The sequence below is a fragment of the Geotrypetes seraphini genome, chromosome 17 (assembly GCF_902459505.1).
Source record: "Geotrypetes seraphini chromosome 17, aGeoSer1.1, whole genome shotgun sequence".
In the NCBI taxonomy this organism is placed as follows: domain Eukaryota; kingdom Metazoa; phylum Chordata; class Amphibia; order Gymnophiona; family Dermophiidae; genus Geotrypetes; species Geotrypetes seraphini.
In genome coordinates, this window is record NC_047100.1 from 31,588,234 (window position 1) to 31,605,884 (window position 17,651).

Here is a 17,651-nt window from a genome sequence, read left to right on the forward strand (position 1 = left end):
TGTTACCGACATGCATCACTTTACACTTATCCACGTTGAACCTCATTTGCCATGTCGATGCCCATTTCTCGAGCTTGATTATGTCACGTTGCAGATCTTCGCAATCCCCCTGTGTCTTCACTACTCTAAATAACTTTGTATCGTCCACAAATTTAATCACCTCACTCATCATACCAATGTCCAGATCGTTTATAAAGATGTTGAAGAGTGTGGGTCCAAGCACCGAGCCCTGCGGCACCCCACTGGTGACGCTCTTCCAGTCCGAGTATTGTCCATTTACCCCACTCTCTGATTCCTATGCTCCAGCCAGTTTTTAATCCATGTGAGTATTTCACCCTCGAATCCATGGCTTGCAATTTTCCGAAGTAGTCGTTCACATGGAACCTTGTCAAACGCCTTATGAAAATCCAGTTATACAATGTTGACTGGGTCGCCCTTGTCTATCTCCCTCGAAGAAGTGCAGCATATAATAATAGTATGAAAATGTCAAAATTTTAATCAGTTCTTCAACACTGGAGATGCTTCCATGGTTACATGGCAACATTTGCTCCAAATTACAATAAATTCAGATTTCTAGGCATACTAGGTTTTAATACTGTTATCTTTGTAAAGGCCTCTTATTAGATCTCAGACTAGTTCCAAAACGGCAGCTGAGGGCATTAATTGACAGCTTAGCCCAAGATACTACACTGTGCTCTATGGAAATTCTAATCAGCCTTCACCCTAAGGACTTCTGTCCAGATCAAACTGTGCTGTGCCACAGTAAATAGCATTTTTTATGTCATATAAATTAAGGAAATGATCCACACTGTGTGAACAATAACAGAGAATGGTTCTGCCTTCAAATTACATTACATTACATTAGTGATTTCTATTCCGCCATTACCTTGCGGTTCAAGGCGGATTACATCCAAACTAAAACAAGAATTACATTCAAAATTTGAAGGAATAGAATAAGCGACAACATAAAATTTTTAAGGTAATAAAACGTTGGGTAAAGAGTTACCAACGGGAAGTAGAGGTCTTTAGGAGATAAGAATAGGGTGAATTATGGGGTTTTAGATAACGTTTGGTAGATAGAAGAATATTAGGGAGTACTAAGGGTATAGAGAGTGTTGGATGTTGGGTTGGGATTGGTCGTGCTGGATAGGTTTTATGTGTTTTTTGAAGAGTATGGTTTTAATATCTCTCTTGAAGATTTTGTAGTTTGTAGTTGAAGATAACAGAGTGGTGATTTGTCTGTCTAGTTTAGCTGCTTTGGAGGCTATTAGGTTGTCATAAAGTTTTTTTCGTTTGACATTTTTGAATGATGGGTGAGAGAATAGTGAGTGGTTTCTTCTGTGTCTGGTTGAGGAGGATTGATTTAGTCGGTTATTCCAGTAGGTTGGGCATTCTCCGTTGATAGCCTTGTAAAGTAAGCAGTAGAATTTGAAGTGTACTCTCGCTTCTATTGGAAGCCAGTGCGAGTCATGGTATGCCTCTGTGATATGGTCATATTTTTTTAGTGAATAGACAAGTCTTAGGGCTGTATTCTGTATTGTCTGCAATTGCTTCATTATGGTCGTGGGACATGGTAGGTATAGTATGTTGCAGTAGTCTATCATCCCAAGGATAAGAGATTGTACCAATAGTAGGAATTGCTTCTTTTCGAAGAATGTTCAGATTTTTCTTAGATTTCTCATGGTCACGATGCCTTTATTATTTTGTTAATTTGGGGTTGCATGGTGCAGCCTCTGTCAATTGTGATTCCAAGCAATTTTAGTGTAGGTTGTATTGGGTATGAGAACAAATTTATTACAAGATTAGTTAATGTTGAAGTTTTGTTGTTTTCTAGTAGGATGAAATTTGTTTTGTCAGGGTCAAGTTTTAATTTGTGCTCTGTCATCTAAATTGCAACTGATTCGAGGGTTTTGTGTATTGTGCTTGTCATAATGGGTTCTGGTTGGTCGAAGGGTAGTGATGTCATCTGCGTAGCTGTATGAAATTATGCCAAGATTATCCAGGTAGTAGCTGAGGGAGGCTATGTATATATTGAACAGTGTAGGTGATAGGGGTGATCCTTGGGGAACTCCGCAGGGGTTGGACCATGGTTCTGATTTTTCTTGCATTGTTTTGACTCTGTATGTTCTTGATTGTAGGAATCCTTTGAACCATGCAAGTACTTTGCCTGAGATTCCTATCGAATCGAGAGTTTGTAGAAGCATGTCGTGGTCTACCAAGTCGAAGGCTGCAGAAAGGTCTAGTTGTATCAGCAGGATTTTCTTGCCTGTACAAAGGTGTTGTCTTGCAGTGTCCATTAGTGTTCCTAGAAGTGTCTCCGTGCTGTATTTGGCTCTGAATCCTGATTGTGTGGGTTGGAGTATGTTGTGATTCTCTAGGTAAGAGGCTAAAGTTTTGGCTACGAGACCTTCCATCAGTTTGATGTACAATGGGATTGAGGCAATGGGTCTGTAATTGGATGGTTGGTCTGTTGCTCCTTTAATATCGAAGTTATTATGATTTTGCTGAGTTCTTGTGGGAAACAACCCTCTAGTATATCCATGATGAGTATATCCATTGTAGAAGCAGGGAGCGGAATAATGTGCTTGATGTTTTCAATAGGTATGGGGGACAATGGTTGAGGTCACAGGCTGCATGGCTATATTTATTATAAAGATTGTTGAACTCTGCCCATTCTATAGGTGAAAAATGGGACCTGTTCTATCTGCTGCGACTGATTCTTTTTCTGTTGGTGGAAATGATGTCTCTATGTGTGAGGGTGTTCCTTTGAAAGAGGCTCTGATATTTGCGATTTTGTTTTTGAAGTAGGTAGCTAAGAGGGTGGTTGTAGGTGGGGGCTTATTGTTGTTCTCTATGTATGGTGTTGTATTAGTGAAGACTTTTAGTAGTTGAAATAGCTTTTTTGAGTCTTAGGGTCCATCTCCAATTTGTTTCGAGTAGTATGTCCTTCTTTTTTCTTTCAGTTTTTGTTTGTACTTTTGGTTTGTTGTTATCCATGCTGTTTTTATGGAATCTTGGTCTCTTTTTCTCCATTTTCTTTCCAGTTGTCTACATTGTCTTCTGAGTTGGAGTAGTTCGTTGTCGAACCACTTGTCTGATTTTCTGTGGATTTTGGTTTTAGGTTTTTCTGGGGCTAGTTCGTTTAGAGAGGCCTTACTTAGCAGGTTCCATTTTGAGATGAAGTCTTTAGGTGTGTAGTGTTGGATTATGGTGTCTGTTTTTGTCCAGAATACTGTGGGATCTATATGTTTGCGTGAGAGGAAGGTAGTCTGTTGAGTAGTCGGAGTGTATTTGTTACTGGACCAATTGATTTCGAAGGAGTAGGTGTAGTGATCAGACCAAAGGGAACGGTTCCATTTTCCGTTTAAGGTTTGAATTTCTGGGTGTAAGGTCTGAGAATCTCGGAGAGAGCGAGACCAGAAGGCTTTGAGCATGCGCAAATGCTCAAAGCCCAGTCCAGCCCAGCACAGGGAAGAGGAAGGATCTCCGTCGCACCGCCCAGCCCAGCCCAGAAGAGGAAGGATCTTCGGGCATCGGCACCTCCTGTGCATTGGTGCTGGTGCCGGTGCCCAGTCGGGGTAAGCAATGTCGTTGTGGTGCTCGGGGAGGGGGGGGGGGGAATGTAGGATCACGGGAGGGAGGGGCGATGCAAGCGGGGGGATGCCGGATCGCGGGGGGGGGATGGAGCAGCATCGGTTGCCTCAAGGGGGAGGGGATGGAGCAGCGCCGGTAGCCTCGGGGGGAGGAGGAGGTGGAACGAATCAAAGCGAGTTTCCCTTACTTCCTATGGGGAAACTCGCTTTGATATACGAGCAATTTGGTTTACGAGCATACTTCTGGAACGAACTATGCTCGTAAACCAAAGTTCTACTGTGTGTGTGTGTATATATATATATATATATATATATATATATATATATATATATATATATATTTATTTATTTATATTTTATATTGCTTATCCTAGGAATAAATAGTGGATTTTCCCACATCCATCTTAATTACATTACATTACATTACATTAGGGATTTCTATTCCGCCATTACCTTGCGGTTCAAGGCGGATTACAAAAGGTTAATTTAAAAAAGAACAGAGTTACAATGATTAGCTAGAGAGGTAAATTGTAGATCTTATAAACATTTTGCGGGTTGTTGAGGGTGAGGTGGTTTGTAAAAGAGTTAATAGGTGGTCATAGTGGAGATTCTTTTGTTATTATTAGTGCAGTAATGGGTAGATCAAATGTCAGTTTTAGAGTTACTAAGAGGTCGTGGTGTTATTGCTGCTTCAGGAATTTCTTGAAAAGTGTGGTTTTTATTTCTTTTCTGAACGTCCTATAGTCTGGGGTGGTCATCAGAAGGTTGGAGATCTGGTTGTCCAGCCTTGCGGCTTGAGTGGCTAGGAGGCCGTCGTGTAGTTTTGTTCTTTTTACTTCCTTGATTGGGGGGGGTATGAATGGGGAGTGCGTTTTTCTGTGTCTGGTAGTGGGTGCTTGGATGAGGCGATTGTTCAAGTATGATGGGCTGTCTCCGTGTAGGATTTTAAATAATATGCAGTAGAATTTGAATTGGATTCTTTCTTGGATTGGAAGCCAATGTGAGTTGATGAAGGCTTCAGTGATGTGGTCATGTTTTTTCAATGAGTAGATGAGTCTCAGAGCTGTATTTTGGATTGTTTGGAGTTGTCTTATCGTAGTTGCAGGGCAAGGAAGGAAGAGGATGTTACAGTAGTCCAATATACCTAGTATTAGGGATTGTACTATAAGTTGGAATTGTGTTCTTTCAAAGAATTTTCGGACTTGTCTCAGATTTCTCATGATTGCGAATGATTTCTGAATTGTTTTATTTATTTGCGGTTGCATAGTGCAGCATCTGTCTATGGTCATGCCAAGTAGTTTTATGGTGGTTTGGATGGGATATTTGATTGCGTTTATATCTAAGTTGGTTGTGGTTTGGACCTTGTCATTTTCGAGGAGGATGAATTTGGTTTTGTCTTGGTTGAGTTTAAGTTTGTGATTTTTCATCCAGGTTGTGACTGTTTCATAATGGCATATATGGACTTCTCTTGTAGGAAGTTAAACAAATCTTTTTTTAAACTCTGCTAAGCTAACTGCTTTCACCATATTCTCCAGCAATGAATTCCAGAGTTTAATTGCCATGTAAGTTGCTGGAATTTTTTTGTTTTATTGAAGAAAAGAAGCATAGCTTAATCCTAAATGACTATGCAAGCTTTTATATTTTCACAGTAGAAGGTTTTACATCATTCATTTGATTAAGGATGTCTAGCTTATTTTTCTATAGAGATGAGACTGTATCTGAATTCAATAAAATGTGGGACAGGCATTTGGGATCTCTTTAGGGCAGGGGTGTCAAAGTCCCTTCTCAAGGGCCGCAATCCAGTCAGATTTTCAGGATTTCCCCAATGAATATGCATAGAAAGCAGTGCATGCAAATAGATCTCATGCATATTCATTAGGGAAATCCTGAAAACCCGACTGGATTGCGGCCCTCGAGGAGGGACTTTGATACCTCTGCTTTAAGGGGAGAAGAAGTAGCAGATGGTATGGATGGACACACTGGATGGACCATATGGATTTTATCTGCCATCATGTTCTAAGTTTCTATATATAATATTAGAATCCATTTCACATAATTTATGTCATCTTTTGCTTACCTGACAACTTTGGTGCCATTTCTGAAAACTGTTAAGTCTACCGCATAGGTTCCATCAGCATGGGCCACCAAGTTGATTTCTGAAAATTCTGCCTACAAAATAATATCACGCATGAGTCAACCTAGTTTTTCTCCATTTATTTTTCATTTGATAATATTTTCTCAGTTAAAAAAAAATTCCATGTTAAAATAAATGTGACCCACCGAGAAGAAACAAGTAAAGATTTAACAGTCAAATGAGAAGAATTAGTTTCCCAGCTGTAGTCTACTCTAGAGTAGTTCTTTGCAACCCTCTCCTGGAGGGTCACATTTTCAGAATTCTCTACAAGCAATTGAGATAGCGGTACATTCAATTAATCTCAATATATGCAACTCTGTCTCATGCTCGTGGTAATCCTGAATACCTAACTAGTTAAATGTGCCTCAAGGAGAGGATTGAGAAGCACTGACCTAAGAAGGATTTGTTTGCTTTTCAAAGATCATAAGAATGGCCTTACTGGGTCAGACCAATAGTCCATCGAGCCCAGTAGCCTGTTCTCACGGTGGCCAATCCAGGTCACTAGTACCTGTCTAAAACCCAAGGAGAAGCAACATTCCATGCAAGCAGTGGCTTCCCCCGTGTCTTTCTCAATAACAGACAATGCACTTTTCCTCCAGGAACTTGTCCAAACCTTGGCCCAGTTGACAAGGAATCAATTAATTCAAATTCATTTACAGGTCAATATTCAGTGACACTTATGGGGAAATCGTCAAGGGACGCTAACTGCGTTAGAGCACACTAACAATTACCACATTCTACATGCTAAGACACCTATTATATTCCTAGAAGTGTATTAGCGTTTAGGTCTGGATTCTCTACATGGTGCAGTTATCGATGGCTACATAAAAAGCAGCAGCTGATCGCATGTCAATCACAGAACAACGATGTATAGAAAATTGCGCTTCCAGGAAAGATAAGCACTGGAAACGTAGGCCAGGGTTTTCCAGGATTACATGTCCAGGGCCTGTCTTTACAGTGACTTGTGCCTACCTAGGCACTTTATGGTACCTAACGCCACTTCTGACATTAGCCATGGCCATATGGCGTTAGGCTCCGGTAAGTGCTTCCAAAGGTGCGTTTCCGGTGCCCGATCGCTACTGAAAATTCATTGTTAATCACTGTTTTAAATGGTGTTTCTCAATTAATTTAGGCACGTTTATAGAATTTCCCTCATAGTGCATGCTAATAATTAGCTTGTGCTAAATTGGTTAATGCCCCATGATGAATTCACCCCTTGGCTAGTTAGTAGGCACAGAACATAGGTGTTGGAACTGGGGAGGCCACAGTGGCCATGGCCTCCCCCCAAATTCTCAGTTGCTGTTTTAGCCTCCCACCCACCCTGCTCTCGGTGTTTGTTTAAATCTTCAGCAGCCACTGCGCAGCCGCCACGCAGCGTCAAACACCAATCTTGCCCCGGAACCCTTCATTCTACTTCTGTGGGCGCTCATGGACACTGCACAGCAGCTGCAGAAGATTTAAAACTTAAGCGCAATGAGGAGGTGGGTGGAGGATTCGGGAGTGCACACCAGGGGCGGAGCTCCTGAGCCCCCCCAAAACAAAGCAGCGTTCCGTTGCCTATGGCACAGAATATTCTTACAAACTAATTCATCACTTTCCAGATAGCATGGGTGTGGTCACTGGCAGAGTTACCAGTTATCTGGTTAGTAGTGATAACTATCTACCTATCCAGATAATGTTAGGACAGCAAAAAGGCTGTCCTAGCTTCATCTCATTAGCGCTGCAGATAGTGATACCAGTGAAAGAGTTAACTGATGCATTGCATGTTTATCATTTTGTTTCTATCTACAGACCTCAGGTTAATGGCCTGGTGGAAAATGGCAAATGGTTTGAATCATTTGAATAAATCCGGATCCTACAGACGACTAATTGTTCTGATGGCAGATATTGTTAGAAGTCGACCTATCACCCAATTAAGTTTCACACCTTATGAATTGGCTACTGGCAAAATTCTGCCCCTTTAGGAGACATTAGTCCCATAGTTGGTAATAAGACACTTGTTGATTCTTTGCATACTTATTTTTTCAGCTCTAAAAGCTGCGAACACTGAAATCAAGCACCAACTTGTAGGTCGATACTGGAATTCACCAACTCCAACAACCACTACAGTGTTGGCCAATGGGTCTACAAGCAAATTCATATTGATAGCACCAGTCGGCATAATTTTTTACAAGTTTTCATCAGATTGAGCTTTGCATATCAGAATGCATCTGTTTGCTGGTTTTTCCAGATTTCCAATTTCAGACCAGCACCTTCTTCAAAAAACCTGAAGACCCAGAACAGTAATGCCATTCTAGTCTTTTGAACGATATAGCACCGTATAGTAGTTGAGTCTACTAAATCCTGAGTGAAGTAGAATGAGTACAAGTGGATCTAATTTTTACTCTGTCAAAAATTACAAAGACTAGGGGACACTAGATGAAGTGACAGGGAAATACTTTTAAAACGAATAAGAGGAAATATTTTTTCACTCAAAATAGGTGGAGGAGCATAATCAAAAAATGCAGTGGAACCTTGGTTTACGAGCATAATTTGTTCCAGAAGCATGCTCGTAAACCAAATTACTCATAGAGAGCGAGAACCAGAAGCCCTTGAGCATGCGCAGATGCTCAAGGCTCAGGCAAGAGGCAGGAACTTTTTTCACCAGCACCAGCTCGTCCTGTGGGCTGCGTGCCGGTGCCAGATGGGGTAAGGCTGAATGCTGTTCAGGCGGGTTGGGGGGGGTTCACGAGTGTGTGTGTGTGGGGGGGAGCAATGCCGGTTCTCAGGGAGGATGCTTGCAAATTGAGTCAATGCTCAGTTTGAGAGCCAAGATTTGCGAGAACGTTTTGCTTGTCGTGCAAAACACTCGCAAACCGAGGTTTGAATGTACGTCTATGTCTGTTTTGGGCCTAAGTTGCTAGTCGCCCAAAGTCAGACATGTCCAAAGTCCATTCTCGAAAAATATGTTCAAAATATTTTTTTTTTGAGAATTGTCTACTTGTACGTCCAGCTGTTTGATCGTCCAGGCCGCTAAGTCATCTATCTTTATAACCCATTCTCATCCAAAAATTTGTCCAAGTCATAAACGCCTAAATCAAAACCTTTTGGACATCAGAGGACCACCCAGACCTCACAACAGAGTATCTTTGAGAGAGCAAGACCAGAAGGCCTTGAGCATGCGCAAATGCTCAAGGCCCAGTCCAGCCCAGCATAGAAAGAGGGAGGATCTTCGGGCACCGGCATGTCCGTGCTTTGGTGCTGGTGCCAAATCGGGGTAAAGCACAGTTACTTACCGTAACAGGTGTTATCCAGGGACAGCAGGCAGATATTCTTGACTGATGGGTGACGGCACCGACGGAGCCCCGGTACGGACAATTTTAGAGTGATTGCACTCTAAGAACTTTAGAAAGTTCTAGCTCGGCCGCACCGCGCACGCGCGAGTGCCTTCCCGCCCGACAGAGGCGCGCGGTCCCTCAGTTAGTATAAGCCAGCTAAGAAGCCAACCCGGGGAGGTGGGTGGGACGCAAGAATATCTGCCTGCTGTCCCTGGATAACACCTGTTACGGTAAGTAACTGTGCTTTATCCCAGGACAAGCAGGCAGCATATTCTTGACTGATGGGTGACCTCCAAGCTAACAAAAAGAGGGATGGAGGGAAGGTTGGCCATTAGGAAAACAAATTTTGCAAAACAGATTGGCCGAAGTGTCCATCCCGTCTGGAGAAAGCATCCAGACAATAATGAGATGTAAAAGTGTGAACTGAGGACCAAGTAGCAGCCTTGCAGATTTCCTCAATAGGAGTGGAACGGAGGAAAGCTACAGAAGCTGCCATTGCTCTGACTCTATGGGCCGTGACAGAACCTTCCAGTGTCAGTCCGGTCTGAGCATAACAGAATGAAATGCACGCTGCCAGCCAATTAGACAACGTACGTTTAGAAACGGGATGTCCCAATTTATTTGGATCAAAGGACAGAAAAAGTTGAGGAACTGATCTGTGGGGTTTCGTACGCTCTAGATAGTAAGCCAGAGCCCTTTTACAATCCAAAGTATGTAAAGCTTGTTCTCCAGAATGAGAATGAGGTTTTGGAAAGAAAACAGGTAGAACAATGGATTGGTTGAGATGGAATTCAGAGACAACCTTAGGGAGAAACTTTGGATGTGTACGCAAAACCACCTTGTCATGGTGAAAAACCGTAAAAGGTGGATCTGCGACCAGTGCATGAAGCTCACTGACCCTCCTGGCAGAGGTAAGAGCAATAAGGAAAAGCACTTTCCAAGTGAGAAACTTGAAAGGAGAGGTAGCCAAAAGTTCAAATGGAGGCTTCATTAAGGCGGAAAGAACCACATTGAGATCCCAGATAACAGGAGGGGCTTTAAGAGGTGGTTTCACATTGAAAAGCCCTCGCATGAACCTGGATACCAGGGGATGAGCTGAGAGAAGTTTTCCATGGACTGGCTCATGAAAAGCTGCAATGGCACTGAGGTGGACTCTGATGGAAGAGGACTTAAGGCCAGAGTCAGACAAAGAAAGCAAATAATCCAACAATGTCTCCACTGCCAGAGAAGTTGGATCAAGATGATGAAGAAGACACCAGGAAGAAAATCTCGTCCACTTCTGATGGTAACATTGCAGAGTGGTTGGTTTCCTGGAGGCATTCAGAATGGAACGAACAGGCTGAGATAAAAGAGTATCATGAGATGTCAGCCCGAGAGATACCAAGCTGTCAGGTGCAGAGACTGGAGGTTGGGATGTAGAAGGGTTTCCTGCTGTTGCGTAAGCAGAGAAGGAAACAGAGGAAGAAGAAAAGGTTCCCTGGAACTGAGTTGAAGTAGAAGGGAGAACCAATGTTGCCTGGGCCACCTCGGAGCAATCAGAATCATTGTGGCTCGTTCCCTCTTGAGCTTGAATAAGGTTCTCAACATTAGAGGCAGAGGAGGGAAGGCGTACAGGAACAGATTCGACCAGTCGAGGAGAAAAGCATCCTCTGCCAGACGGTGAGGAGAGTAAAGTCTGGAGCAGAATAGGGGCAGCTGGTGATTGTGAGGAGCTGCGAAGAGGTCTATCTGAGGAGTGCCCCATTGAGTGAAGATAGACTGCAGAGTTACAGGATCGAGTGTCCACTCGTGAGGCTGGAGAATTCTGCTGAGTTTGTCCGCTAAAGAATTCTGTGCTCCCTGAATGTAGATAGCTTTCAGGAAGAGATGGTGATCTATGGCCCAATTCCAGATCTTTTGGGCTTCTTGGCATAAAAGGCGAGAGCCCGTCCCACCCTGTTTGTTGATGTAGTACATCGCAACCTGATTGTCTGTGCACAACAGAAGGACCTGAGGAAAGAGAAGATGTTGGAAGGCCTTGAGGGCATAAAACATCGCTCTGAGTTCCAGGAAATTGATTTGATGCTTCTTTTCCTGGGCTGACCAAAGACCTTGAGTCTGGAACTCGTTCAAGTGAGCTCCCCATGCATAAAGAGAGGCGTCGGTGGTGATGACCAGTTGATGAGGGGGCTGATGGAATAGAAGACCTCTGGATAGATTTGAGGATACCAACCACCATTGAAGAGACTGACGAAGAGATGATGTCACAGATATGTGTCGTGAGCAAGGATCCGTCGCTTGGGACCACTGAGTAGCAAGGGTCCATTGAGGAGTGCGCAGGTGAAGATGTGCGAGGGGCGTGACATGAACTGTAGATGCCATGTGCCCCAGGAGTACCATCATTTGCCTGGCTGAGATGGAAGGTAGCGAAAGCACCTGCTGACATAGAGACTGAAGGGTCTGAAGACGATTGGATGGTAGGAAAGCTCTCATGAGGAGTGTGTCCAGGATCGCTCCAATGAATTGAAGTCTCTGAGTGGGGGTGAGATGAGATTTGGGTAGATTGATCTCGAACCCCAGAATTCGTAGAAACAAGATGGTTTGGTTGGTGGCCAGTAGAACTGCTTGAGCGGATGTGGCCTTGATTAACCAGTCGTCCAAGTAAGGGAAGACCTGGAGGTGGTGAGAGCGTAGAAATGCCGCTACCACAATGAGACACTTGGTGAAGACCCTTGGAGAGGAGGCAAGGCCGAAGGGCAGCACCTTGTATTGGTAATGACAATGATTGATCATGAAACGGAGATACTGTCTTGAGGTTACATGGATCGGTATGTGAGTGTATGCCTCTTTGAGATCGAGGGAGCATAGCCAGTCGTTTTGATTGAGAAGAGGATAAAGGATGGCTAAAGAAAGCATCTTGAATTTTTCTTTTACCAGGTGTTTGTTGAGATCGCGGAGATCCAAAATTGGTCTGAGATCTCCTGTTTTTTTGGGGACTAGAAAATAACGGGAGTAGAATCCCTGCCCTTTTTGATCTTGAGGAACTTCTTCTATAGCGTTTAGAAGAAGGAGGGATTGAACTTCCTGAATGAGGAGGGCAGATTGAGGACTGTTCAAAGCAGACTCTTTTGGCAGGTTTTGGGATGGAAGAGTCTGAAAGTTGAGAGAGTAGCCGTGGCGGATGATGTTGAGGACCCATTGGTCCGAAGTGATAACTTCCCATCGGCTGAGGAACAGAGAAAGTCGACCTCCTATAGGTTGAGGCAGGAGAGCAGGAATAGGAATACTGGCTATACTGTGGAGAATGAAGTCAAAAGGGCTGTGACTTCTGCTGAGGAGGTGGTTTCACAGGTTGCTGCTGTGGCTGCTGTCTGGGAGGCTGACGTTGTTGCTGTCTCTGACGCCTGGGTTGCTGAGCAGTGGTAGGTAATGGCCGAGCTGAAAAGCGGCGTTGATAGGCCGACTGCTGCCTATATGGTTTTGGCGGAGGAGGCTTCTTTTTATTTTTAAGCAGGGTATCCCAGCGTGTCTCATGAGCAGAGAGCTTTTGTGTGGTTGAGTCCATGGATTCCCCAAAGAGCTCATCCCCTAGGCAAGGGGCATTGGCTAACCGATCCTGATGATTAACATCAAGGTCGGATACCCGAAACCAGGCCAGGCGACGCATAGCTACCGACATTGCTGTCGCTCTGGATGTAAGTTCAAAGGTATCATATATGGATCTAACCATGAACTTACGTAATTGAAAAAGAGACGACAAGCAGGTATGAAAGGAGTGATGTTTTCGTGAAGGAAGGTACTTTTCGAAGGAAGCCATGGTGGTAAGGAGATGCTTCAAATAAAAAGAAAAATGAAAAGCATAATTGCTAGCTCTATTTGCTAACATAGCATTTTGGTAGAGCCTCTTACCAAATTTATCCATGGCTCTACCTTCTCTGCCAGGAGGTACCGATGCATATACACTGGCTCCTGAAGATTTTTTAAGGGTGGATTCGACAGTTAAGGATTCGTGTGGAAGTTGAGGTTTGTCGAACCCAGGAATGGGAATTACCTTATATAGAGAATCCAGTTTACGTGGGGCCCCTGGGACAGTTAAAGGAGTCTCTAAATTCTTATAGAAAGTCTCCCTCAAGATGTCATGAAGAGGGAGTTTCAAAAATTCCTTTGGAGGCTGGTCAAAATCAAGGGCATCCAAAAAAGCTTTGGACTTTTTGGATTCAGCCTCCAAAGGAATGGATAAGGAGTCACACATCTCTTTCAAAAAGCAGGAGAAAGAGGAAGTGACTTGTTTGGAGGATGGGTCAGGGACAGTTGAATCCTCCTCCTCTGAGGAACATTCGCCTTCAGAAAGAAAGGGTTCCTCTGAGTCTCCCCACAGATCAGGATCCCTGACATGGGGAGTATGGTCCCGAGACTCAGGTGTCGATGATTGTAAGTGTCAGGTTTTGTGTAACGACTTACCCGACCTCATCGATATCGAGTCAGGAGATGTTATCGGTCGCACCGGTGCCGAAGTCTGCACCGATTGATGGTGAGCTCTCGGCTCCGGTGCAAGAACTGGCATCGATACCGATGAGGTTAGTTGAAGCGGTACCGAAATAGTGGAAGCAGGTAACACAGGCTGTTCCACAATCGGTACCGGTAGCTCGGTGCGGACCGGCACCGGAAGGTTCGGAGCCAGGATAGCAGGAAGGAGCTGTTTCAATTGGTCCTTAAGCTGCACCTGAAGGATGGCCGTGATGCGGTCATCAAGGGATGGCACCGGTACCGCCTTTTTCTTCTGCGGTACCTGCGGTGCCGTTCGACGCCCCGGAGATGAGGAGCCCGATGTCGAGGGACTCACCTCTATAGGGGCGGAACGCTTCCGCTGGCGTCTCACAGTCGGCAGGATTGGACTCACTGCACTCGAGACCGGAGGACGCTCCAGCGGGGAAGGCTTCTTAGCCGGCTTACCTGACTGGTGAGACGCCGGTGCGGAATCACGCGGCGTCGAAGAAGAGGGTGCCGACTGAATCGGTGCCGAAACTGGAGTCGATGGAACGGGGTCGGACATCTCGGCACCGAACAATAATCGCTGCTGGATTTGGCGATTTTTTAATGTCCGTTTTTTTAGAGTGGCACAGCGGGTGCAAGTAGAGGCCTGATGCTCAGGACCCAAACACTGTAAACACCAGTTGTGTGGGTCCGTGAGAGATATAGGCCGAGCACACCGCTGGCACTTTTTAAAACCCGGTTGAGGGGGCATGAAAGGAAAAACGGCTTCAGCCAAATCGAAGGCCGAGGCTTCGATGGTGGCAGAAGGCCCCGCCGGGGAAAGATTAAATTAAAGAAAAAATGAAGAATTTTTTTTTTTTTTTTTTTTTCAAAATAGAAAAAAGAAAAGAAATAAGATTAAATAATCAAAAGTTTACGCGAGCGGGAAGGCAAAGAGAAAAAAGTTTCAACAGCCGTTGAAAACGCGTCTTCTTAGCTCCGCGGAAACTAAGAAACTGAGGGACCGCGCGCCTCTGTCGGGCGGGAAGGCACTCGCGCGTGCGCGGTGCGGCCGAGCTAGAACTTTCTAAAGTTCTTAGAGTGCAATCACTCTAAAATTGTCCGTACCGGGGCTCCGTCGGTGCCGTCACCCATCAGTCAAGAATATCTGCCTGCTTGTCCTGGGATAATGGATGTTATTTCGGTGCTTGGGGGGGGGGGATGTAGGATCGCAGGGAGGGGTATGGAGCAGCACCGGTGGCCTCAAGGGGGGGGAATGGAGCAGCGCTGGTAGCCTCGGGGGGGGGGGGGGGGGGGGGGGAACTTGCTTTGATTTACGAGCAATTTGGTTTACGAGCATACTTTTGGAACAAACTATGCTCGTAAACCAAGGTTCCACAGTATTTTATTTTGAGTTCATAGAAATAAAGATTGTCTCAATGATGACATGTTCTATCCCATTCCCCATTTGCTCTCTTTATGCACTTTCTTAAACATTTTCATATTGCTACAGAGTCTGTGGCCCGGATTCTGCAAAGTGCAACCTGATTTTAGGCAGCTGTAGGCGTCCTACAGCCGTCTAATCAGCCAATTGGGATGAATGTTTTTTTTTTTTAAATGCTCCCCAGGCAGGCTGCCTATATTGAAGGTGCCTCCGGGAGCCTAGAGAAGCTTGCAAGACCGCCTAGGCAGCCCTACGTGTATCCCTAGTAAAGTGGGAAATGGGCTGGAAAGGGGCGGGCCCGCCTAATTTTGATGAGGCGGACCTGCCAGCCGGTCAATAGCAAGACCCATCCGTCCGGCCAACGATAAAAGGTTAATGAGGGGGGGAGGTTAAGGGGGTCCGCGGGGAGGGTTTTCAGGGGGCGTTTCGTCTTCCGGCAGGAGGGTTTGGGCACTCTCCTGCTGGCGATCGGGGAGGGAGGGGCAGGCGGCCACTATACCTATCGCAGCAGGGAGATCCCTTGCCATGAAAACTGTAGTGGCCACATCTATTCTAACCTGGTTCTGTAACCAGCATCTAAAACATGGACATTGGTTACAGAATCGGGGTTAGTGTAGGCGCGATTCTGTATAAGATGCCCCTCCCAGGAATCCTATACAGAATCCGGGCCTAAATGTCCCTGTTAAAACATTCCACAATCATGGACCAGCACCTGAAAATGCTGTTGACCGAGTGGCTGAATATCTCACTTCCCCCTGTTTCTCAACAGATAGTCTCATTGCAGTATTAGATCGCAGACACCTTCCAGGCATATATCTCTTCAGAATTTGAGTCAAATACTGCGAGGACTTACCAGAAATCACCTGATGAATAATTGATCTAATTTTGTACTCAGTTTGATAAGGCAACCAATGTAATTGTTGCCAATTGAATATTGATGTCTTATTAAATGAAAGATATGTAGTGCACATTTGTCTGCCTTGTTTGCCCAAATTTTGCAACCTACATAGAACTTAGAGGATGCTGTATACATTGATAATGTTACCGAACTAATATTAGGTGATAGATGTTTGATATTATTGCTGTCTTTCCATAAGGTAATATTGTTCATTTACCTGTTCAACTTTGATGTCAAATTCTCCAAGAACTTTTTTCCCTCGAAAACATTTGGCCCTAGAGGAAGAAACACAGAAGAAACACAATTAAGCAAAATAGACACATTAAACACTGGACAAAGAAATGTGTTTTGAGCAGATTAGGTGATTGAAATAAGTAACCACGATACATTCTTATAATTTAAGCTCCAAGGAGTGTTTTTTTGCATGTGTACATTGTCTCTATTGTGGCTTTTTATGCATTCCATTTCCCTCCAAATAAAACAGTTCCTCTTGATGACATTTCAGAACATTTCAGTAATTAGTAAAGGTTAAATGCTACATATCGGCTAATACTGAAGAGCATACTGAAGACAGTACCAGAGGGAAGAGATAATGGTTACTGTGGATGGGCAGACTAGATAGGCCATTTGGCCTTTATCTGCAGTCATGTTTCTATGGTATAGAGAAATAGAATGCAAGGAACGGATCGACATGGTCATACCTTGAGGCAACTTTGGCTAGTGAAACGCTGACCATCATCAGGGAGCACTGACCTTTCATATTGAGATAAGTATATTTCTGATTCTTGCATTGTTACATCTATTGATGATTTTGAATCGTATGGATTTAGCCATAACAGAGGAGGTTTTACCTGTCTTTGATGTTCCCTTTACCCCAATCTCTGGATGGGGGGGGGCGTTCTGAAGCTTTTTCCTCCCCTTATTTTAGGCCATTTATTAGTCTGTGTTTAATGCTGGAGATTCTATATATTCTGGTAGCTTTAGGCTTTATTGCACACCTTTGACTATCTCATGTAGATAGATGTGTTTTGTACATATTATATGATTTAGAAATATATAGGGTTGGCATTTTGCTTAATAGGAGTGTTTCAGATTTTACCTTCAAAATGGCATTTTCTTTCATTAGTGAATTATCCTATTTCAGTTGAAGGTTTTTATAATGGCACTTGATCTAAAGCAATGCTTATTATCTTAATCATACAGAGGGGCCTATCTGGAGCCTTTTCTATAAAGGGAAGTAGATGCCTACTTCTCTATATAGCACAGGTTCTTAATCCAGTCTTCGGGACACACAATCCTGAGAGAAGTGGACAGTCACATAGCAGGAGGGAGAGAGGACCGACTAGCGACATGTCTCCCGGGGGCAAGAACGAAGGACGTCATCGACAGAATTGAGAGAATCCTGGAAGGAGCTGAGATAGAGGAGACAGCAGTAATAATCCACATTGGAACCAACGATGTCAGCAGGAGGAACTACAACAGGACTACACTAACTGAGCAGTTCAAGATCCTAGGGAGGAAACTGAAGCTGAGGACAAGGAAGATAGCCTTCTCAGAGATCCTGCCAGTACCGAGGGCGGATGCAAGGAGGCAGACCGAGCTGCAAGCAATAAACGGTTGGCTGAGGAGACGGTGTGAATAGGAGGCTTCCACTTTGTACGGAACTGGACAACTTTTTTGGGGAAGAACAAGCTCTACAGGAGGGACGGACTGCACCTGAGCACGGCTGGGACGAGGATGCTGGCACGCAACGTCCAGAGCGGCATAGACTTGGCTTTAAACTGAGGAGAAGGGGAAGCCGATAGTCGATCTG

General features: G+C 44.4%; 1 protein-coding gene across 1 annotated transcript in view; it reads right to left on the reverse strand.

Moving 5' to 3' along the window:
* The window catches only part of SYN2 (synapsin II), a 502,630-nt gene that overhangs the window by 217,547 nt on the left and 267,432 nt on the right, over positions 1–17,651 (reverse strand). Inside the window, exons 2-3 of the mRNA XM_033926098.1 lie at positions 16,056–16,113; positions 5,671–5,762 (exon numbers count right to left, since the gene is read on the reverse strand). Coding sequence (XP_033781989.1) covers positions 5,671–5,762; positions 16,056–16,113 — 150 coding nt within the window. The remainder of the gene's footprint in view (positions 1–5,670; positions 5,763–16,055; positions 16,114–17,651) is intronic.